The sequence below is a fragment of the Typopeltis vanoorti genome, chromosome 14 (genome assembly GCF_054136105.1).
Source record: "Typopeltis vanoorti isolate ZY-2024b chromosome 14, IOZ_Tvanoo_1.0, whole genome shotgun sequence".
Classification (NCBI taxonomy): Eukaryota; Metazoa; Arthropoda; class Arachnida; order Uropygi; family Thelyphonidae; genus Typopeltis; species Typopeltis vanoorti.
In genome coordinates, this window is record NC_143562.1 from 113,629,779 (window position 1) to 113,655,782 (window position 26,004).

Genomic DNA, 26,004 nt, shown 5'->3' on the forward strand with positions numbered 1-26,004 from the left:
TTTATAATAAAGTTACAAGAACATTAGATGAGGGAAAGGCATATACTGCAATTTTCTTACACTTGGCGAAGGCATTTGACAGGGTGCCACATGATAAGCTGATATTTAAGTTGCAGCACATGGGTCTGGATGTCAGATTGGTCAACTGGATTCAGGATTGGCTGTCTGATAGGTATCAGAGAGTTGTGTATGGTGGAGCAGTTTCCAGGAGGCAGAGGGTTACAAGTGGGGTCCCACAGGGCTCAGTACTAGGACCTATATTGTTTAACCTTTATATCAATGACATAGCCAGTGGATTGCAGGGGGATATTCAGTTGTTTGCTGATGATGCGAAGCTGGGAAGGATTATTAGTAATAGTGCAGATGTGGTAGCCCTGCAAGAGGATTTCAATAAGCTAGATAGATGGGCAAATGAATGGGGTTGTCAGTTTAATGCAGCAAAATCTAAGGTCTTGAGGTTTGGGAAACATCGATGGGATGCTGCATACTCTATGGGAGGAGTTATACTGGAGGAAGTAGGGGAGACAAGAGATCTGGGGTTGATGATTGATAGAAACCTGAAGTTTAGGGGACATATTGCAAAGGTGGTGAAGGTAACACAGAGGATTGCTGCTATTATGAGAAGGACACTGACCTGCAGAGATAAGAGGGTTATCTTTCGTTGTATAAGTCTCTGATCAGACCACACTTGGACTATTGTTCTCAGATTTGGTCCCCAGGATTTGAAGGGGATAAATTAACTGTGGAAAGGATACAAAGACGGATGACAAAGATGGTTTCAGGGCTGTACAAGGATAGTTATGAGGATCGGCTGAGAGAATGTGGACTGCAGAGTTTGGTGGATAGAAGGAGAGGTGATATGATTGAGACTTTTAAACTGTTGAGAGGTGGTTACAGGGTTGACACTGGGGAGTTCTTTCGCTTGGTTGAACAGCGGGAAGGAGTGATGACAAGAGGCCATCCCTGGAAGTTACGAAAGGAAACTGTGAGCAAGAGGGTAAAGAGTGGTTTCTTTGTGTGGAGGGTGGTTGAGCCGTGGAATGCATTGCCTGATGGAGTGGTGGGAGCGAGAACGGTCAGTGAGTTTAAAGAGTGGTATGATAGACTGTGTTTCTCAGGGGGGGACCTCCCCTCGATGAGTCTTGACAGACTTTATGTCTTGGGAAGGACTTCCCTCGATGAGTCTTTTGTTTCCTTGGAGGCCTGAATAATAATAATAATAATTAAGTGTGGAAACCTTACTTCATTGGCCTAACCTCAGTTGTAATGACTGTCCTACCATTCCTGAAATGTGTAGTAATTGTTATGATTAACTGTATTAAATAAATTTGTATGCTTAAGTTTAATTTTTAAACTCCAGTTATCTAGTTTGTTTTATTTTCAGACAATAGTTTTTAACCAATGAACATGATTCTCTCTCTCTATCTATGTGTGTGTGAAGAGAGAGAGAGAGGGTGGAAGGGAGTCCAATATAATGCATACTCTGTTGTTTCTTTTATTCAAATTCCATACTGTTGTTTTTTGCTCATACTTTTTGTTTTACTTTTTTATATACTTTTTGTATCCTCTTAAAATACATAAGATGATATATCTGTACAATTAATTAATTTTTACTGTGGTACATTTGTGATTATCTTCTGTCGATAAACGTATTTCCAAACATCAAGACCACATACAGCTAAATATCACAAATCTGACCTAGCACAATTGGGGATTGAAAACACTAACCACAGGATCCAATGGAAAAATATCAAACTATTCCATAACAATATGTTTATTTTTATTATTATTATTGCGATTGTTGTTTATGATTTATATTATTGTTTTGAGTCTTGCACTGGGTCAATTTACAAAGGAGTGGAAAGAAGGCAAGATTGTGCAACTCCATATGGGAGGTGACAGAACTCAAGCATCAAATTATAGACTTATCTGTGTGTCAGTTGTGGTTAAAGTGTTGGAGAGGCTGGTGAGAGCCAGTTGGGTTGACAACAGTGGAATTATCTTTGATGGACAATATGGAGTTACCAAAAAGTCGTGTTTTACTAATCTACTTATTACAATAAAGTGAAAGCTTCATTGGACAAAGGAGATGGATACACAGTATTATACTTAGATTTTGCAAAAAGCTTTTGATGGTAAGTTGATAGTCAAACTAGAGCATTGGATATTAGACTAGTGCATTGGAACGGAGATTGGTTATCTGATAGGTATCAGCAAGTTATGCATGGGGGGGAAGCAATATCCCTGAAGAGGTAAGCCACTAGTGGTGTGACTCAGGTCTGTTTTAGGGCCATTTCTAGGGCCTGTATGTTTATGATATTGGGGAAGATTTGAATGGGGATATTGTTGTTTGCTGATGATGCAAAGTTGAGATGAACTGCGAGGAGTTGTGCAGATGTTGTGGCCCTACAAGAAAACTTGAATAGATTGAGTGAATGGGCATGGGAGTGGGAATACCAGTTCAATGTTGCAAAATGTAAGGTTTTAAAATTTGGGAAACAATTTGGGATCACTACTAAAGTCATTACTCCAGGACAGGAGGCTCACAGTTGCTTCACTCAGTGCAAAAACCTGCCGCTGAGTAGAGCCTCTCTACTTCCAGGAAGCAAGCAAACTCCTCATCAGTGGGAACCAGACAAAGAAGAGATACCAAGGTTCAAGTAATGCAGATATTACCCATATACTAGTAGCCAAAAGGTGTCGCACCTTATTATTAAAATACTCTGAATTAGAGAGAGATTTTGAAAGATTTTTCACCTGGTTTTAGTATAAATTAAAGATGCTAAGAAACTATATTATTGGTTTAATCCTTCATCCAATTGTAAGCAAAGAATGTTTGTGTGTGTGAAGTATCTTCACGGCTGGGCTACTTGTATATAGGCTAATGACTTCACATCAGTTGCCTTATTATCCTGTAATGCAAATCACACATCCTTTCAGATGTGTATAATGCAGCGTATTTGGGAAGGGCCACTACCAAGACTGGTTTCGATCTTTATTGAGGTATGTTTAAGTGCAGGGATACTTTTCAAAAAACTGAGTGATCTACAAGATCTCACTGAGTGACACTAAAAGATCAGTAGTAAACAAATTATTTTTGACCTGAATCACTCCAGGACAGGGAACTTGGCAGTGGTTCCACAGGAAAAAATCCACTACTGAGTAGAACTTCTGTACTCTCCATGAAGTAAGCAAACCCAGTGACAAGCATTATTATTATTATCCAAGACCTCATGGAGTCAAAGACTCATCTGGGAGGTCCTTTTATCACACACAGCTCATCATGCCGTGCTTTGAACACATTCAAACTCATGCAGACACCACACTCTCAGGCAAGGCATTCCAATCATTTACAACTCTGCATGAAAAAAACCTGCTTCTCACTCCCCTACTCACACCCTCTTTATACAGTCTCCAGGGATGACCTCTGATTCTCCTCTGATCTCTCACTATTTTCTGTAAAACCTCTCCAGCATTGATCCTATATCAACCCCTTATCAACTTGTAGGTCTCTATCATATCTCCCCTCTTCCTCCTGTCAATAAACATAATCATTAATAAACATAATCATTAATATTAAAAAGTTAATAAACATAATCAGTGGGAACCAGATCCAGAAGAGATACCAAGGTTGAAGTAATGCAGAAGTCATATATTACCCATACATAGTCAAAAGGTGTCTTACCTTATTATTAAAATATTTTGGATTAGAAATAGAGTTGAAAGTGCTTTTACTTTGGTTATACTATAAATTAAAGATGCTAAGACATTATATTCTTGTCCTTTTTTTTATTTGACACATATTCGACCCACAGAACCTTCCTCTCTAAGAGTAACTATAAACAGGACTGTAGATAATTCAGGATGCTAAATCAAAAATAATAGTTGTAATGCTAAAATAGGACATCCTTTTTACTGAAAGAAAACTATCTATAAGAAAGAATATTTATTCATGCTATCATAAATAGAATTTAGCTTGATGTAGTTTCTAAATAATTAATTTTTTTTTTCACTAGAGGTCATGTCAGTAGAATAACCTGTGATCAAATCATTGTTTCTCTAGTTTACTGTATGTAATTAACTCAGCTTGTCCTGTATATTTGTATATGCTCCAGATAATGATCTTAATATGAAGATCGAATGTCAGGAAATTAAAAGCGTTTTTTAATAACACAGTTATAAAGTTCATAATTTCTAAAATGAACATTATATTCTTGGTTTAATCATTATGCACATCTGAAAGGGTGAGTGCTTTGATTAATGAAATATTAAGGCAATCGAGGTGAAGTTATTAGCCTCTGTGTACAGGTAGCCCAGTCATGAAGATAGTTCATGTGCAAACATTCCTCGCTTACACGTGGGTAATCTGATTTCGAGGCTTCTTGAAGTTTGTCCAATGTAGGAGAGGCCACACGTACATGCAATATTATACACACCTGGATATTTGTAAAATGGAACACTATCCTTAGGAGATCTTAACACCTGTCTAATGCTAGTAGTTGGTTTAAATACAACTCTGATGTTATGAGCTTTTAACAATCTCGCTATATTGGTGGAAACCAAACCCATAAAGGGGATGACGACCGTTGTTGTCGGTGGTTATCTTTATACAGGAATTTGTTGATAATGTTTAGTGTAGTAACAATTTGAGACAGTTCTGTCTGAAACTGGTAGGCGTTATTATATGAATATATATAGTAATTAAAAAAACCTGGTCACATAAACAATAATAAGTCTTATATATCTCTCTGTAATCTTGAGTATTTTAATAATAATGTGTGACACCTTTTGACTACTCGTGAACGGTAAAATATGACTTCTGCGTCAACCATCGTGTCTCTTTTGGGTCTGGCTCCCACTAATGAGCTGCTCATAAATGGGTTTGCTCACTTTCTGGGGAGTACTCTGAGAGGTCCTACTCAGTGGTGGGTTTTTGCCTGTCACTGGGTGCAACCAGTGCTGAGCTATGGAAATTTTAACAAAGGGCTCGCATCGTCGAGCAAAAAAAAAAAAGTGTATTTCACACAAAAACTTTTATTAATACAGCTTGTGCACAAATTCCAATCAAAAAGTATGATAGGACAATCAACCTCTAAAGCCTATAATTATTTAAACAAATATTTCGTGATCTAAACATGAAATATTTGCACACAATCAACTGTGTTAATTTATCTTACATAAGAAAAACATTTTTTAACTATCAAAATATAATAAGAATGAAATCTTTTATAATCTTTTATAAAACATTTGATTGGCTACTAGTTTTACCATACGATGGCTACCAGAAGGGACAAGGGTAAAGATAGCGCATGCGCTTATTTTATTTTCAAACTTGGGCGCATTCATTATAGAGGAGTTGAAACAATAATTCCAAATAATCTATACACTTTTTTAAATAGCGAAACCTGTGGTGAGATAATTTAAAGAAACACGTATTAACCACAGTGAAAATTATTTAATTATAAATATTTCATCCTAAGTATCTTAGGACATCATCAGTACAGCAGTTTAAAACAATAATAGGAATAACATACAGTTAGGGTGCATATTACAATAGAATCTCATTAAACGTGCATAGTGTTACAGAAGTTAAAAAAAAATAAATAATAATAATTTATTTATTTATTTATTTATTTTTTACTTCTGTAACACACACGTTTAATGAGATTCTATTGTAATCATGCGCCCTAACTGTATGTTATTCCTATTATTGTTTTAAACTACTGTACTGATGATGTCCTAAGATACTTAGGATGAAATATTTACAATCAAATAATTTTCACTGTGGTTAATGTGTATTTCTTTTAATTAATCTATACACTGCCCAATAGACTAATTTTTATTAGGTTTCCGTATGAGTTTGTTGCTTAATGTTTCAAAAACATTTTTTTTTTTTTGAAAAAATAAAAAAGTGAACAAGAAGAACAAAGAGCTTGCAAATTTGAGAAAAATTTAACAAAGGGCTAGGCCGAGCCCCTTATAGCTCACCACTGAGTGCAATCAATGCTGAGTTTCCTTTCATCGAGTAATTCAGGGCAGGAGCAATGAGTTTAGTAGTGATCCTTTAGAGTCACTCAGATTTTAAAGTGATCTTGTAGATTACTCAGAGTTTTTGGAGAGGTATCCTTGCACTTAAACATACTTCAATAAAGATCGAAACTGGTCTGGGTAGTAGCCCTATACATAATATGTTGTACACTTCTTGTACAAAGGATGAACATTGTTTCTGAAGGTTGCAGCCACAAATTCAGACGAATCGGCTTCTGGCAATTTGTATAACTTATGATTTCGAGCGGAAAGTGGGTACACATTCAAATTTTCGAATTGTGAAGAAAGGGGTCACATGGTAGCACTCAACAGAATAAAAGGCAAAAGGCTGTGATAAGTGAATCACATTTAAAGGAAGCCCTTTTCTTGAAGGAATAAATTTGCAAACTTGTATGTCTTGTAATGTCTCAAAGATATCATCTAGATCAGGGGTTCCCAACTCTATGCCCGTGGACACCATGGTGCCCGTCGACCAATTTGTGTGTGCCCACCGTTGTTCAACCGTGTGGCGTATAGTTTGAAATAATCACGCAGCAATTTATGGCATGCTATATGACGCATGCGTTAACGACACATGAAGAGTATTAAATGCATACAATGTAAAGTAGACGCACATTTGAAGTTGTTCATTCCAGTTTAAGAACTGCAATATCATCATATTCTCCTAATTATGAAGTACTGGCCAATGAAATGCAATGCCAAAGATCACACTAACTTACATATATATATTTAAATTTTTATATAATGTAAACTTTTGAGTAATAAAACATTTGATTATAATGTAAACTTTGTATGTATTCATTTAACAAACGAATTCAAAAAATTTGCTTGAAAAAATAGATGGTGCCCGTCGCCCTGTCGGTATTTTAGAATGTGCTCTAGGAAACAAAAAGGTTGGAAACCCCTGATCTAGATCATTTCACACAGGAACGACGTATTGGAAAGCTTGAAGAAGGCCACAGAATTACTGATATTGCCAGAGAGGTTGGAATCTTACATAGTATTGTATCCAAGCTCTGGGCAACATTTCAATTCAATGGAATATGTTCCAGACATTTGCTAAGAGGTCACCCTCACTCTACCAGATGAGTCATTTTAGTCTTTTCTCTGATTCTAGACAACACTTGATCTTGCATGAAAATGGTACTGCTTACCATTGCAAGAATGTTCTTGGAAGGAATATATGTCCTTCAGTGCTGGGATTATGGTGTGGAGGGGCATTATGTCTAATGGATGCACCAAGCTACAAGTCTTGAAAAAGGACTATGACCGGTGAACAATATTACAACGAAGTTCTTCAATGTCATGTTTAATTATTCCATGGTGTTGTGAGAGAAGAATTCATTTTTATGGATGACAATACCGCATCATATCATACACAATCAGTTGATATGCTTCTTAAGAAAGACTGAGGATATTAATCGAATCGAGTGGCCAGCATGCTCCCCAATCTCAATCTTATAGAACATGTCTGGGTAGTGGATAAGCTAGATAGATGGGCAAATGAATAGGGGTGTCGGTTTAATGTAGCAAAATGTAAGGTCTTGAGGTTTGGGAAACATCGATGGGACACTGCATACTCTATGGGAGGAGTTATACTGGAGGAAGTAGGGGAGACAAGAGATCTGGATTGATGATTGATAGAAACCTGAAATTTAGGGGACATACTGACCTGCAGAGATATAAGACCCTGATCAGACCACACTTGGACTATTGTTGTCAGATTTGGTCCCCAGGATTTGAAGGGGATAAATTAACTGTGGAATGGGTACAAAGGCAGATAACAAAGATGGCTTCAGGACTGTACAATGATAGTTATAAGGATCGGCTGATGGAATGTGGACTGCAGAGTTTGGTGGATAGAAGAGAGAGAGGTGATATGATTGAGACTTTTAAACTGTTGAAAGGTGGTTACAGGGTTGACACTGGGGAGTTCTTTCACTGTGTTGAACAGCAGGAAGGAGTGATGACAAGAGGCCATCATTGGAAGTTACGAAAGGAAACTGTGAGCAAGAGGGTGAAGAGTGGTTTCTTTGCATGGAGGGTGGTTGAACCACGGAATGCATTGCCTGATGGAGTGGAGAGAGCGAGAACGGTGAATGAGATCAAGGAGTGGTATGATAGACTTTGTGTTTCTTAGGGGGGACCTCCCCTTGATGAGTCTTTTGACTCCATGGAGGCCTGAATAATAATAATAATATTTGGGAAGCAATAGGGAGATATATTGATGCTCGAAATTTCCCTCAAGATAACAAACAAAGCTTTATCCTTCCCCCTGGAGGAGGGGTGGGGGCCAATTTGCCTCAAGAACTAAACATTGGTGCTAAGCATGGTAAGATGTTGTGAGGGCTGCATTGCAGTTCGTGGTAGACATATTCCATACTGAAATGTCTCTGTGCATAGTTTTCTGTAAGCACTGTATATTAATTCCTTAACTACATCCTTAGAAAATTTGTAGCTTTTGCCAAAAACATATTGTAATTTATTTTGTATGAAATTAACAACACATTTTTTGTGTAATGTAATTTATTAGTATGTTGGGAATAAATTTATATCTGCATTTGGCTGTAGTCATGAAATTTTTTCATATACAGGTAGAAATGCAGTTCATCTTTAGGTTTTGGACACCATTGTTATACACATCTGAAAGGATTTGCGCTTTGCATTATGGGATACTAAGGCAATTGATGTGAAGTCATTAGCCTCTATATACAAGTAGCCCTCATGAAGATATTTCACATGCAAACATTCTTTGTTTACACTTGGATAAAGGATTAAACTAAGAATATAATTTCTTGGCATCTTTAATTTGTAGTATAACCAAGTGAACTTTCAACTTGTGAGGACATCTTAGAGAATTGGTGCAATATTGCTGCTGAGAAATAAGGGTGGTGGCCCACAATTTTATTGTGGACCACAACCCTCAGTCCCATTAGAGAATATCTCAATTTCTGTTCTCAGATTCTGGTTTGCAGAATGTGAAGAGGAAGAATTAATCTGCGAGAGGGTAGTAACAGAAATTGCTAACGAAATATCAGGACTGTACCATTTGAATTATGAGGATAGACAGAGGGCATGCAGCCTGCAGAGTTTGGTTGATAGATGAAAAATCGGGGAGGCATCTGATTGAGACATTAAAGCTCTTGAAGGATTATTATTGGATTAATGCTGGGGAGATTTTTCATATGGTAGAACAAGAGTCAGGAACAAGGACAAAGCAGCCATCCCTGGAAGTTGCACTTTGCATGGAGAGTAATTAGGAGCATGGAATGCATTGCCTGAGAGAGTGGTGATAGTGCAAACAGTGGATGAGTTCAAGTTGTGGTACAATCAACTTTGTATTGATTGTACCACAAATGATGTTGTGACTCCATAGAGGTCAAGAAAATAATAGTTAAAAGTATATGAAATAAAATTAAATGGTTCAGATGATTTTCTTCTCCTGTATTTTTTCAATGCTTCATGAAAGAAAAATCAATGAATCAAAATATTATTCTTATCATGTTATTCTTATGACTGCATTTACATTATAAATGCAGGTTTGGTAATAAGTTTTAATTATTAAGAGAAATGTTTGTTGTAAACAAGGTACACAATTGTTGAAATCATTTGAGTAATTGTTTATTTTTTTTTTTACTTAATTGATAAGCTAATAGATGCCATGGGAAGTTCTGGATCTGAAGGAAAAGTGTTTGATGTGGTATGTTTTATCATTATTTATTTATTTTGAAATTTAGTTTTTATTGTTAACAGATGCCAATGAAAGTTTGAATTTGATGTGAATGGATGTCTGCAAAATCTAGGATTTCTCAAATGAGTTCCAGGTCAAATGTCGCTAAGCTCACCAAAACTTAAGATGACACCAGTTATATGGCATACGTTAAATGTGTGGGTGGTCTGAGAAGTTTTCGGCCTAACAATGAAAAAAAGATTTTATAATTTCAAAATTATTTTTATTTTTCAACATAATCTCCCTTAAGACTAATACATTTATTCCAGCGATGCTCCAGCATCATTATCCTGTCCCTGTAGTGGTTCTCAGTAAGATCTGCAAAATAGCCCTCTACAGCTGCAATCCCCCTCTTGATTCAAAGAAAAATGCTGACCAGTGAGGAAGAGTTTCAGTTTTGGAAAGAGATAGAAGTTAGAGGGAGCCAAATCTGGGGAATAGGGTGGATGTTCCAACAATTCATAGTGTGGATCCCTTAATTTTCCCCATTGCCAAACACCTTTGTGGGCAAGTGCATTGTCCTAATGAAAGATGATTTTTTTTTCTTCTGCAAACCGAGTCTTTTCTCATGAATATTTTTGTCTAGTCTGGTTAAAAGATCAGAATAATATTCCTCAGTTATTGTTTTACCCTTTTCAAGATAATTAATAAACAAAATGCCTTTAGCATCCCAAAACACCGATTCTATGACCTTGTCTTCTTTGGTGCTGAACAACTGGCTTCTGTCCACTGTTTTGACTGCTGTTTGGATTCTGGTGTGTAATGGTGAATCCAAGTCTCATCCATAGTAATAAATCGACATGCACAAAATCAGTTTTATTCTTGTTAAAACGCTCCAAGCACTGTTCAGAGATTTTCATGTGAGTGCGTTTTTGATCTGCACTGCACCCATCTTGTGCAAAGCTTTTTCATTTGCAATTCTTCATACAAAACGTATCCTACACGTTCTTTTGAAATGCCTATAGTCTCAGCAATTTCACGCACTTTGACTTGCCGGTCATCCATTACCATATCGTGCACTGATAAATGATTTCTGGTGTTGTTACACTTTTTGGACGTCCTTCACATGGATCATCTTCAAGCCTGGTATGGCTGCATTTAAACTCGGCAGTCCATTTCTCAATTTCCGAAAATGAAGGAGAAGAGTGACCATAAACTTTTATGAACTTCAAATGAATTTCGTTTGGTGTTAAACCTTCTTTTATAAAGAATTTTATAACCACACAATACTCAGTTTTATCCATTTCAGACAACACTTTGGCTTCCGACAGCTGTATAAAAAAACTACTTGATAGAATGATTTGCAATTTCACATTGATGCTTATGACAGATGTATCAACTTAGAAAAAAAAATCTTGCCGATAGTGTTGCCATTTATGGTTGAGACGAGACCGAGAAATTTTCAGACTACCCACGTATATGCATGCAGAGGGAGTCAGTAGGTGTTGATTACCTTACCCCTTCAAAAAATACGTTGTTGAAATATCAGCATACCAAAATGTGAGTACAACAATTTATTGCATTCTCAGAGTTGCTAATTGTGCTTATGCTAAGAACTTTATTCCTAATTATTGGGGAAACCTATTTATCTGTGCTGAAACAGTTTAACTCAGGAATCGGTTTAGAGAAAGAGGTCCAGAGAAAGTTTTCAGTTGGTAATACTAGAATCAGATCTATAAGTTTTCTTTTAGGTAGTTTCATGAAAGTTTTCACAATCCTACACAGACTATGTAAGCCTACACATACTCTACACCCATTCACATTTAATTTTTTTTTTTGCATTAAAATTTTAAATAACATTTAATAAAAAATATAATCAGTTAAACATGATCAGTTACTGAACAGAATGTTGATATACATCTGGTTACAATGCCATTTTATTCTTCTGTTATTTTATTCCATTACATCTTTTTATAATGAAATTTAACACGTTCGCTGCCATGCTACTTTGTCATGGTCTGTTCCCCTACGCCAAGCAGTTTTACTTCTTCAAGGTCAGTACGATAATCTCGTTACCGGAGGTAAACGTCCTACGAGTATACTCGTAGTTGGCTTGTACAGAGCATATACGGTCTATGAGAATACACAATTTTGATGCTAGCCCCACAAGCCAAGCATTTTCACTTCTTCAAGGTCACTACAATAATCTCGTTCCCGGCGGTAAGCGTCATACGAGTATACTCGTAGCTGGCTTGTGAAGCAGGTTTACCAACTACGAGTATACTCGTAGTTGGCAGCGAACGTGTTAAAAAATTCTCTTTTTTTTAAAAAAATTTTATTCCTTGTTTCCTAAGGGATAATGGGGGAGGGTTAAAATTTTTTAACCAAAATGTGAGTATAGCAATTTATTGCATTCTCACAGAGTTTGTTAATTATGCAAAGGCTAATAACTTTAAATGTCACTTATATTAAGTCATAAAACAACCATGCACGATACCCCCAATCCAGAATGATCCCTTAATGATTTTATTTCCTTATGTTTAGCCGGCCTGGTTGGCATAGTGAATGGCATATCTGCTCTTCAGCCAATAGGCTGTGGATTTAAATCCTACCAGGGATATAGACATCAGTGATTTTCTTCAGGTGGTAGATGAATGTCATTGCCTAGTGTGAGATCACTCTCCTTCTTAGTGGAGACTTAATGTGGCTTGCAAAAGTTCCATTAGGATTTCCTGATTATCTAACCCTTAGCCCACTCATGGTATGGATGTACTCTAGGTTTAACCTCTTGTAGGTGGATTGGTGTGTGTGTTAAGCACCTCATTAGGCATTATATTAGAACACGGAGTACGTGCTCACCACCTTATTAATGTTGAGTTAAACAGAGAAAGCCAATTCTTTATTAAAACCTTTCTACAAACAGCAAATGAACCACCTATAGACTTTATAGTCAATCATATGTGATAAATTCTAGCTGGAGTTTATCGTGTATGGTAATTCTCCATAGTATGGTATAGTACATGTTATTATGTTTCCTCAGCCAACCTGCATAGTATCTAGCAACAAGACACCAGATTCTTTGGCATACATGCATGCATGCGAAATCTTACACTACTGTTCCAACAAGACCGAAAGAAAATCTGCAGCTGACTGAAATCAAGCTAGATTATACACTTGAATTTAAATCCTAACATTAATGTCTGATTTCCTTCTAAAAATTGGATTGATTAATTAAGACCTAAACAAATTCCCCACATCCCCCTTTTAAAGACTTGGCAAAGTTTACATTCTTCTTGTGTGTGTGCGCTCACTAAAGGTTGACCTCTGCCACTTTATATACAATTCTTGGGCATTTTATACAATGGCTAAAAAAAAAAAAAAGACAAAGTACGATTGTGAAAGATATCTACTTCACACTTTTCATAGGCCTTCCATTCAGTACTTTCATTTTTCATTCACTGAACTTTCAGTGAATCAAGGATCACCTAACAGCTGGTAATATTTTATACTTAATCTTTGGCTTCTATTTATTACTCTGAAAACAATTTTGGTATTTTACAATAAAAATGCACACACAAATAAAAGTAAAATTCATACTGGATATTTTAATAGACGTGTGTATGTATTGAGAAAAAATAGTCTTTTCATCATTTCAAAATGTATTCAGATGTTTTCATGCCTTTAAAATATGATTAAAAAAATTAAAATATTAAGATATTTTAATAGACGTGTGTATGTATTTGTTAATGTGTATGTATTGAGAAAAAAATAGTCTTTTCATCATTTCAAAATGTATTCAGATGTTTTCATGCCTTTAAAATATGTAAATTATACATTAGGCTACTTAATGGTCACAGCCAAATAACTGGAAGTAGGTCTCCACATTGCCTTTCAGGAATGTGGAGAACCAGTGAATAAATGAGGATGGACTGGCAATTTGGGATTTTAGCTGACCAGACTATACTCTCTATTAGCTTAAACCAGAAATAAACGTGATGCAGATTTCACTGGCTGGGCCATCACCTGGTTAAAAAGAGCCCATCTGTTTTTGTCAGGGAACTTCTTTCTTCTTGATGGGGAGGAGGTGGAGAGGATCCAGAGATGAGTGACCAAGATGATAGCAGGTCTGTGAAATGAACCTTATGAGAACAGATTGAAGATTTGTGGGTTGCAAAAATTGGTTGATAGGCAGAAAAGGGGTGATATGATTGAGACATTCAAATTACTGAACGGTTTCTATAGGATTAATCCAGAAGATATTTTTGAGAATAGGACTGGTGGTGGGAGGACTAGGGGCCATGCATGGAAGCTGGGCAAGAATGTGGTTGACAAGGGTGTTAGAGCTAGGTTTTTCACTTGGAGAGTGGTGAATGAGCGGAATAAGCTGCCAGAGTATGTTGTGGGTGCTACGACCGTGAATGAGTTCAAGGCAAGGTATGATAGATACTGTGTGAATGTTGAATAGTTGTTCTTGACATGATGTTAGGCCCTCCCTCGATGAGTCTGTCGACTCCTTGGAGTTGCCCGGAATAATAATAATAGTTTTCAAAGAAAGTAAAGAGTAGTGGTAGCATTCAACACTAAGCATGAAGATAAACTTCTTGATTGGAAGGCATTTTCAAGTAGAGTTATGTCAACAAACTTCAGAATGGGAAAATAGGAAATGATTATTTGTTCCTATGGTTTCACAGCAGGTTCTCCTGAGGAAGAAGTGGAGAAATTTTTCAAGTCATTAGAGAAGACAGCTGACAAAGAAATTTGAAAAGCTGATCCTTGTCAGAGATGCAAACAGCAGAGTGGTAAATGAATTCCAGACATGGAAATGCTTTGGGAAATTTTGGACTAAAGAGCAAGGTTAATAATAATGGTAAGTACCTGCTGGATTTCTATTCACAATAAACTAGTTACTGCTAACCATATTCCAACAAAGGTGCATAACAATTCACATGGAAAGAAGACACATGAAATAAGAAAGTCTCATTGACTATGATATTGTTATCGTCAGGGTGTGGTTCAGGATACAAAAGTATACAGTGGATTTGAAATTGGAAGTAATAATTTCTTACTTATGTTGTTATGTGCCATCCAGTCTCTTTCGACTTTTGGTGATCTTGTGAACAAAGGCTCTCCATCTTCCTTGGCCTCTTATCCTTTCTTTCAGTAATTGTAAATTCAAGTTGGTAAGTTCTTTCATGTTGTCCTTCCAACTCATTTGTGGTCTTCCTCTTCTCATTCCCTCAATCTTCCCCAATATAACTGCCTTTTCCAATGATTCATCAACTCACATAATATGTCCAAAGTATATCAACTTCTGTTTTGTGATCATTACCTCCAAGGAGAATTCTGTCTTTATATTCTCTGAAAACCTTATTGTTCATTCTTGCACTCCATGAGATTCTTAATAGTCTCCTCCACACCCATAATTCAAATGAATCAGTTCATTTTCTCTCTTTCTTAATAATCTAGCTTTCACATCCATATGTCACTGCTGGAAATACCATTGCTTTAACAGTTCTAACTTTCATGGCCTTACTTATACCTCTGTCTTTCATAATTTTTGTCAAGTTTAACATCACTTTTTTCCCCATGACTATCCTTCTTTTAATTTCATCTTCACATTGACCATCATTTCTGATTCTGGACCCCAGTAATCATAACTTTTAATTATTTCTATTTTATCTCCCTCTATCATAAATTTCTCTCAGGGGCTCACACTGGTGAGTATGAGCATGGGCAAATCCGAGATACCCGAGCTAGACCTTATCTTACTTCCTACAATATACACTTGGTATATCATCTGTAGACTGGTCTTCTACTCTTCTTTTCTCTACTCTCTTACTTCTTACTCCCCCCTCCCCCAGTGCTATTAGACAAATTTGGAGGGTGAGGGGGGGGGGTGACAACTCTTTCCTCTCAAACTAGTTTCCACTATCTACTAAAAAAAAAAAAAAAAAGGCAAGCCTAGTTAGTGAAAAGTGGGTGGCAACCCACCACTAGGATACCTATCATCATATTAGTGACTTGACATAGGAAAACACGTTACTTTCAAGTCTCAACAAAATCCAAACTGGACAGAAAACATGAGAAAAGTCTGCAAACTGGAAAAGGTTAAGAAACTTTGGAAAAAGAAAAACGTGCATGGAACATTAGAAGCATAGCACATAATAAAGAAGAATTAGATAAAGTTTTAAATGACAAAAATATAGAAATTGCAGTTCTTACAGAAACAAAAAAGAAACTTAAAGGAACTAAAGAAACAATTAATTATCATATCATATATAGTGGAGTGGACAAACAAATACGTGCAAAAACTAGTGTAATGATTTGGATCCATAAATCAATTAAAGCAAAAATAACTCATTATACGTACTGGAATGAAAGAATATTAGAAGTGCAATTAATATTAAATAAAGAAAATTTAACAGTTGTAGGAGTGTATGCCCCTGAAGAAGGAAAAGAAGAAGAAAATTATTACTTTTACAAACATTTACAAGAAATATATGAAAAATTAAATAAAACAGACCATATAATTCTAGCCAGAGATCTTAATTATTATTATTATTATTACCACGGGCTACTCCAGGAGTCCTTAGACTCATCGAGGGAGGCCCTAAACATCATGTTCACGCAGCTGTTCAACATTCTCACAGTATCTATCATACCTTGCCTTGAACTCGCTCACTGTCATAGCACCCACAACAGACTCTGGCAGCTTATTCCACTCATTTACCACTCTAAAAATAAAGAACCCAGCTCTAACACCCCTGCTAACCACGCTCTTGCCCAGCTTCCATGGGTGTCCCCTAGTTCTCCCACCACCAGTCCTGATCTCAAAAATATCATCTGAATTAATCCTATAGAATCCTTTTAGCAATTTGAATGTCTCAATCATGTCTCCCCTTTTCCGCCTATCAACTAGTTTCTGCAACCCACAAATCTTCAACCTGTTCTCATATGGTTCATTCCATAGACAGTAGAACTATCCTAACGTACAGTTTCTGTACGTTATCAATTAATGCCAGAATAGGAATGAAAAATAATAATACGAGGGTGGTCTGAAAAGCTCTCGACCATAGATGGCAACACTATCGGCAAGATTTTTTTTTTTTCTAAGTTGGTACATCTGTCATAAACATCCATGTGAAATTGCAAGTCATTCTATCAAGTAGTTTGTTTTATACAGCTGTCTGAAGCAAAAGTGTTGTCTGTATCCCTTGAAATGGATAAAATTGAGTATTGTGCAGTTATAAAATTCTTTGTAAAAGAAAGTTTAATGCCAAAAGAAATTTATTTGAAGTTCATAAAAGTTAATGGGCACTCTTCTTCTTCGTTTTCAATGATTAAGAAATGGGCTGCTGAGTTTAAACATGGCCGTACATGAAGGGTGTCCAAAAAGTGTAACAACACCAGAAATCATTGATAAACTTGCATCATATTGGTCTTTTATATAATCAAGTTCAGCTATAATTCTTGCACAAACTTTCCTGCGATAGTAAGCTTTAAAAGCTCATATGATGCCTTATGGGTGAATTAACGATGTAGTGTTTGAAGGCAAGAAGATTACCTTGATGTTCTTTAATGATAAATTGTTTGTGCGTGTGCAGTGCAGTTGTCTACTAGCAAGATTTTTCATTTTAATTTAAGATTCCACTTAACTAACCAATTGTTGAAAATGTCATTAGTCACCAAAGCATTTGCACTAGAATAGTAGTCAACAGGCAAACTTTTGATACCTTTAAAACACTGAGGATTTTTACTTTTTCCAATCACTAGAAGCTCTCATTTCTCACCTTTCATATTAGCACAACAAAGAACTGTCACTGACTCTTTTGAAGATTTAAATCCTTTAGTACTTTTTAAACAAATAAGTATGCTCTGGCATTGCACAAAAATAGAATCCTGTTTTTCTGCATTGTAAATTTTATTATTATTATTATTATCATCCAGGCCTCCATAGAATCAAAAGACTCATCATGGGGGGTCGTTTTTAGGAAACAAAGTTTATCATACCACTCCTTGACCCCATTGACTGACCGTTCCCGCTCCAACTACTCTCTCAGGCAATGCATTCTAAGGTTCAACCACCCTCCACACAAAGAAACCACTCCTCACCCTCTTGTGCACAGCCTCCTTTCGTAACTTCCAGGGATGGCCTCTTGTTATCGCTCTTTCCCGCCGTTCCACCAAGTGAAAGAACTCTCCAATGTCTACCTTGTAACTGCCTCTCAACAGTTTAAAAGTCTCGATCATATCACCTCTCCTTCTTCTTTCCACCAGACTCTGCAGTCTACATTCCCTCAGTCGATCCTCATAACTCATATTGTACAGTCCTGAAACCATCTTTGTTATCTGCTTCTGTACCGTTTCCACAGTTGGCCACTCGGACTTAATCCACACATCAGCTGATAAAAAATCAGCACTTTTTTCTTCACCACGAATATGCTTGTACACAATATTCTCTCACTTTTTCTACCTGTTAAATTATCCGTCAGTTGTGGTGAAATTTTCTTTGCTCATTGTTTTTGCAAGTTCTGCTTTTTGACATCAAAGGCTCATTAATAGAAGCATTCTTTTCACGAACATTACTAAACCAAATTTTTAATGCTGATTCAACTTGAGTATCCTTACCAGATCTGGCTCTCCTCCAATCCATGTTCTCATTAGTAAGAGCTGAAGTTTCAATGTTTGATCTGTTTTTCTAGATCTTACACAAGAGTGGTTAAAATTTTTAAATGTACAGCTGCACTATCTTGATTCATTTTGAGCAAATTATCACTCCAAAATTCTTTGCTTTTTTTGAAGAGATAAATCTTTGTTTTTTACTTGCTTCTGCCATAATGCTAAGGGCTGTTTTAACGAGCACTTTAAATCAAATATCAAATTCACTTACTGAAAGAGAGCACGAAAATAAACTCGAAAAATCACAATTAGACTGTATTTATACCCCCCCCCCCCCACATTTGCTTGGAAGATTTAAGTTTTATGGAAGATTATGATTAAAAATCACTCCAATTATGAGATGCCAAAGCCTTTTGTATCTCAGAATTCATTTGAGGATTTTGATAATAATAACCGGAACTTTGATTATAATAGACGGATTATTTTTAATTCATTTTAAATAGTGTGTTTTGGGACCAACTGATTTTGATAACAATAGCCGATTGATAATATTATCTGCTATCACAATAATCGGATTCTACTGTATATAATAATTGAAAAATAATGAATACATTCTACAAACATAAAAATATACATGGTGCATGGTGTGCAAGAGGACAAAAATCAATAATTGACTACTTTATAGCAAATGAAAAAGCAGCAAACCTCTTCCTAGATGTTAAAGTCAGAAGAGGGCTTAGAAATCGACACAGATCATTATTTAGGGTAGGCAAAACTAAGGTTTCCACCAAACTGGTTACAAAAAATACAAAAAAATAAACTAGAGAAACAAAATCTAATTACAAAGTAAGGCTACTAATTGATTCAAGTATCAAGTATAAGAAATTTATACAAACAGAGGATTAATAACTACTAGAAAAAAAAAATACAAGGAAATGAAGACATCGAGAAAGAATGGAATAATATTATTATTATTATTATTTGTCATGCCTCCAGGGAGTCCAAAAACTCATCGAGGGGGTGGTGGGGCACTTACTCTACAACTCTCAGTCTCCACCACTCATTCCACCAACTACTATCATCATCTACACCAACACCATCTACCGTTCACCACCATTACTAGTATTTTTCACAGACAATCACAAACATCTGTGCCCGGGGCAGGATTCGAACCTGCAGCCTTTTGGCTGGAGAGCGGACATGCTAACCACTCGGCCAACCAGGCCAGCCATATCTCTTAATAGTAATGCTAATTATTAATTAGCATTATTTTTAATCAGCAGCATATGAAAGTCTAGGAACACACAAAAATATATCATAAAAATAAAAAAATTACATATATGGGACAATGAAATAAAAACAATGATTGAAAATAAAAAGCTGGCATTTAAAAAGATTGTTAAGTAGCAAAAAACAAGACAATGAAATTGAATATAAAAAAAAAGGACGAGCAATAGCCAAAAGAAACTAGAAAGAGAGACAGAGAAAGCTGGGAAAAATTTGTATATCTAGGAAATGACAAATAAGACCCAGTGCGTATAAAATACTAAAACACATGAATGCAGATATAAAAGAAACTACAAATATCAATTACGAAATAGATGTAGAAGAATTCTTGGATTACTTCATATATATATATATATATATATATATATATTTTTTTTTTATTATAAACATACCAATCTTATGTACAGGATTAACCGGTTTCTGGTTCTCTGCAGTCAGGCAGAGAGGTTATATGCTCATATTCTTGTTGAGGTATGTTACATCAAAATATCAGTTATAAGGTGAATTATGTTTTTTTTTTATGCCATTAAGTTATTTTAACATGATACTGTATGAGAACATAAAATCTGACATGTAGGTCGAAGAACATAACAGTTGCTATAGGACAATATTATCTTTCATTTTAAAAATTTTTTATGGAATTTCCTAAAAGAAAGGATTACAATATTATCTATTTACATGAGAGTGACAGCTGATTAATATTTGCACTGTTAAGCACAAAAAATCTTTCTTCCCCCTTTCTTTGGGGGGGATGATGATGTCACTTCTATGCTGGAAAGTGGACTACGATGCAGTCACCCTACTCAGCCAGGAGTTGATTCTGTGGATTCCAGTCTTGGTGGAAAAGATCTGAGGGATTGTTTAGCCTGCAGTGGTGAATGCTTGAGTAGAATTCGACTTCTCACCTTTTGAGTTAAATTTTCGTAATATAGTTGGAGTGAGTAATACATTGTGCCACATTCTCCACTGAATATCTGCCTCGGGATTTGATGGCTCTTGTGCGATATGGTAGGTCCCATTGAAATAGTGTTTGGTGGGATGATGCAGGATTTTCCAGTAAAGCTCTTTGGTTCGACAGTTGTGTTAGAGTGCTGTAGATTTTGTTGATGTTGCTGGGTGTAAGTTTCTCCCATGAATTATTAGTTTTTATCAGAAAGATAGGCACTGGATCTTCTGAGTTAGGAGGGCTAAGCCCCTCTTCCGTTATGCTATCAGGCATAGTGGCTTGAAAAGCGGCTTTTACAGTGTGTATCTGCTCAGCCTGATTCCCGTATTCCAGCTTTTCGAGCAATTTTGGAAAGCTCCAGGTGAGGCTCAGAGAAAGAATGTCATCCAAGATCCTCACACCTCAACAGCTCCATGGAGGAAAGAAAATCTCTTTCTTGAGTGATCAGGTTTTTTACCATCATGTTGTGAAAGATGGGTTCCATAAGGATTTCAGGAAGGGATGCTGTCTTCACTGTGTGCTGGAGGTCTACCTTCTTCCATCTTCGAAGGGCATCTTTGTAGAAGTTTGTTAGATTCTACAAAGATGCCCTGTGAAGATGAAAATATATTCAGTGGTGCATTTGTGTGCTATTTCCTGTTGTAGGGTATTAAGGAGAAATTGAGTGTGGAATGTTGTTATCCTGTTGTCAATGGAGGTCAAGTTTTGTTCTCCATCTTTGAGAGAAGTACATAGCTTGGAGTAGGAAAGCCGGTTTGTTTTGTTCCATGTGAATCGATAGATGGTTGACTTTATTTGTTTGATTAATTGCACTGTTGGCGTGAGAATCTTTAGTGTATACCAAAGGACACTGGTGACTATTTGGTTAACACTTATTGTTCTCCCTCTTGTGGAGGCAGATGCTCGTGTTGCTGCCCACTTTCCTAGTACTTGCTTGAAATGTTTATTTAGTGTTTCCCAGTTCTTATCCACATAAGAGGGCGTGTTTCCTAGATAAATCCCCAGGTATTTGTTTCCCTCTGCGGATCAGTGACCAAACATTGGGGAATCGGTTTGGTTTGTCCATTTGCAACACTGCAGTCCTGTGGTTTTATGTGCATTTAGTTTAGCTCCTGTGGCTGCTTGGTGTTGGATTACTTCATAGATCTTTGTACAGATAATCTTCTTTTCTTTTCAGCCATTTTCTGTCCACTGCTGGATGAAGGCCTCCTCCAGTTCCTTCCACCTTTCTCTGTTCTTGGCAATGGTTGACCAATTTTTACCAACAAAATTAGTATTGGTTAGTATTGGTCCATCGCTCATCTTCTCTTCTGGATAGATGTCCAGTCCATTTCCATTTTAATCGCTTGTGTGGTGAAGTATGATGTCAGTGTTATGAGTCTGACTTCTTATCCAGGTGTTTTGCTTCTTATCTTTTAATGTGATACCTAGCATCAGCCTCTCCATTTTTCTTTGAGTTGTTGCTAGTTTATTTGTCAGTGCTTTTGTTAGAGACCAAGTTTCACAACCATATGTGATGACTGGAAGTATACACTGCTTAAATGTATTCCTTTTTAAACAGAGTAAGACATCGTTGTTTTAAAAAATGCTTTTCAATTTTCTGAATGCACTCCGGGCAAGTTGAACTCTTCTATTTATTTCCATTTGGAGTCCACAGTTTAGATCAATGAGATGACTCTTTCTAAGAAATTGTTTTCTATTATTATGTTTTTTGGTGTTACAAAATGAAGCATGATTTTTGTTTTTATGTTTATTTTTAGACCAACTTTTCTGCTTTCACGATATAGGTCTTCTGTCATTATATTAAGATCTTCTGGAGTGTTTGCAAAAATTATGATATCTGCATATCTTAGGTGTGTGTTAAGTTACTGTTATTAATTTTTATTGCAAAGTTTGTCCAGTTTATATTGTTAAATATTTCTTTAAGGACTATTGTAAAGATTTTGGCCGGTAAAGAGTATCCTTATCAGACACCTTTTTCAATTGATATTTTATTGCTACTCATGTGAAGTTGGATTGTTGCTCTTGCAGTGTGGTATATTTCCTGGAGGAGGTCCATATATTCTCCAGGAACTCCCTGATTCTTCTGTGCTTTGATTATTGGATTAGTTTTGATGGAATCAAATGCTTTTTCATAATCAATAAAGGCTAAACAGAGAGCAATTGGTTTTCTTCTGCCTTTTCTATTATTTGTTTTACTGCATGAATATGGTCAATTGTGTTAAAGCCTTTACTGAATCCTGCTTGTTCTACAGGTTGATTTTAGTCTAGAAGAGGGGTTAACCTGTTTGTTATTATTTTAGTGATAATTTTGTATAGATTAGAGAGAATACGAATTGGTCTATAGTTCTTTACTTCTTCTTCGTCTTCTTTTTTTAAATAACAGTATTAGTGAAGCATTTTTCCGGTTTTCTGATATCTTTCCCTCTTCTAAACATGGATTTAGGAAGATTTTTTCATGGTTAATTATGTTGTTTCCTTCCCATTTAATTAATTCTATGTGAATTAGGTCTTTACCAAGACATTTAATCCTTGTTTTATTTCATCTGAGATGAATTCCATATGTGATGGGGAAGAGTTATTTATACTTGATTTATCTGTTCACTATAGAGTTCTTTATAAAATTCTTCTAGTCTGCTTAGGATTTGTTCTTGGTTCCTTATTGTAGTTCCATTCTTATCTTTTATTGCAGTTATTTGACTTTTGCCAACTAATAAATGTTTTCTTAGTATTCTCATATTTTTATTTTTTAGTGTTATAAGATAACTTACAAAATGCTTTAAATGATATAATAAAAATAAAATAATTAAAGGACAACCTAAGTAAAATAAAAAATGGCAAATCAGCAGGAGAAAATGGGATAAACTCCGAACTGTATAAATTTGCTGGAAAGAAATTTCATCAGAGATTATTAAAATTTTTAAATAAAATATATACAAATGGACAAATACCAATAGAATGGAATACAAGTATAGTAATACCTATATTTAAAAAAGGGGATAAAGCAAAACCTGCTAATTTCAGAGGTATTAGTTTATTGAATACATACTACAAAATATATACTAGAGTACTTAATGAAAAATTGAAAATATACAGTGAAAAAATATTATTAGAATGTCAAAATGGATTTAGGAAAGGACGCTCTACAATGGATGCAGCTTTTTGTTTAAAATTACTTATAGAAAAAAGAAGAGAATTTAATTTAGAAATTGATCTTTTGTTGATAGATTACGAAAAAGCATTTGACAAAGTAAAAAGATATATACTGTTTGATATATTACAAAGATAATGAAATAAAAATAAATGAAAAAATGTCTGAAAAACAATTCATAAACCAAGGAGTAAGACAGGGATGTCCTAACGCTTTTCAGTATTTATGTTGATGAAATATTAATACAGTGGAACACCTTAAACAATTCAGGTATAAAAATTTCCCTGAATAACAAAATAAATATGCTGTTATTTGCAGATGATCAGGTAATAATATCAGATAAGGAAGACTATTTACAAAGACTAATATATAATTTAAGCGTTATAGTAGAACAGTTTGGAATGAAAATATCCATAGATAAAACTAAAACAATGGCATTTTGTGGACAAACTCCAGTTAGAAGTAAAATAGTTATTAATAATAACATAATAGAACAGAAAAAATACTTTGGTGTCTTGGATATGAAATATCATATAAAGGAGAAAAAGACATAAAATTAAAAACTTCAAAAGTTTTACAGATTATAGGCCTGATAATTAGAACACTCAATCCAAATATAGTACAAAAAGAAACACGCTTGAAAATATACAGTACTTGAGCAGTGCCCACATTATTATATGGCAGTGAAATTTGGGCAATAACAAAAAAAAAAGTTAAAGAATAAAAACAAGTGAAATGAGATTTATGAGAAGAACTGCAAAATACACATTATTAGATCAAAAAAGGAACAAAGATATTTTAAAAGACTAAAACAAAATCAATAGAAGAAAAACTAAACAGTTATAAACAAAAATGGTTAGAACATGTAAACCGAATGGCCAACATCTGGTATCCTAAACAAATAATAAAATATAAACCAATTGGAAAGAGAAAGCTGGGTAGACTTCAGAAAAGGATATTAGATAGATAATGAGACCGGAACAGACCAATATGGTCTATATCCGTAATTAGCATTATGATGATGATTATTATTATTATGGGCAACTCCAAGGAGTCGACAGACTCATCGAGGAAATGATGAATATTATAAATTCATTTAAATTGCCAGAAGCCATCACTTTTGTTTTGCTGATGTTTAACTTAAGCCCAGCTTTATTACTTTCAGCCTTAACCCATACAATCAACCACTCCAGATCTTCCTTAGTTTCTTCTATGAGGGTGTATCATCTATCTATCTATCCCAATGGCTTTAACAGGCCTTTAAGGCCCACAACCTTCCAAGCATGCTTGGATTTCGTAACCGAAATACGAGGATAGAATGGTCACTCCTATGCCTCAAGATATTCTTGGCAAGGTATTCCCTGTGTGTTCAAGGGGCCGGTTTGCCTGCTTGCGGGATGAAAAACACCAGATAAACTGGCGGAAAAAACCCTACTGCCCGCGCCCAAGACCGGCTAACTTGGCTATGGCTGAGGAAGATCCTTCAGCTCCTCACGTCTCCGACGGGAATCGAACCTAGGACACTCCTTCCCCAGGCATATGGTTGCGAAGCGCAAAGCCACTAGGCTAACCGCGCGGACGGGTGTATCATCTGCATATCTTAAATTATTTATTTTCCTGCCACCAATCTTAATTCCAGCTGGATCTTTGCCTAAATCAGCCATTCTCATAACATATTCACTATAAATATTAAAAAGGTAGGGCGACAGTATACAATCCTGCTGCACCTATTTTTCTACTCGAACACTGTCTGTTTCTCCAAAGACTGTTTTTATTTGAAGCTTCTTGGTTGTCATACAGCTCTCTTATCAAGGAAATTAGATGCTCAAGGTATTCCCATTGATCTCATTACAATCCACAATTTGTTGTGATCCATGCAATCAAAATCTTTCTTATAATCAATAAAACAGATGAATACTTCCTTCTGAAATTCTCTTGTTCTTTCCATAATCCATCTCATGTTTGCTATTTGGTCTCTAGTTCCTCTGCCTCTCCTAAAGCTTGCCTGTTCTTGTGGCATTTCTCTATTCATATATGGCTCCAACCTTTGTTGGATCACTTTCAGCATAACTTTACTTGCATGTGAAATTAAAGCAATGGTTCTATAATTATCACGATCTCTGGCATTCAATTTTTTTGGGGGGATTGGGATGAATACTGATGTTTTCCAATCTCTGGGCCAATATGTTTTCTTCCAAACCTGTTGACAAATTTCAGTCAGTATATTCATTACTTCATTCCCAGTTGCTCTCAATAATTCCACTGACACACCATCAGCTCCAG

The 26,004-nt window shown here is 35.8% G+C and overlaps 1 protein-coding gene across 8 annotated transcripts in view; it reads left to right on the top strand.

Moving 5' to 3' along the window:
• The window catches only part of LOC150099845 (queuosine-tRNA galactosyltransferase-like), a 529,602-nt gene that overhangs the window by 26,524 nt on the left and 477,074 nt on the right, over positions 1 to 26,004 (top strand). For 6 of the 8 annotated variants that reach the window (XM_090403530.1, XM_090403535.1, XM_090403537.1 and 3 more), the window contains exon 2: positions 9,698 to 9,748. In XM_090403530.1, coding sequence (XP_090259656.1) covers positions 9,710 to 9,748 — 39 coding nt within the window. In that variant the 5' untranslated portion in view covers positions 9,698 to 9,709. The remainder of the gene's footprint in view (positions 1 to 9,697; positions 9,749 to 26,004) is intronic. The other 2 variants (XM_090403531.1, XM_090403536.1) reach the window with 1 other exon arrangement.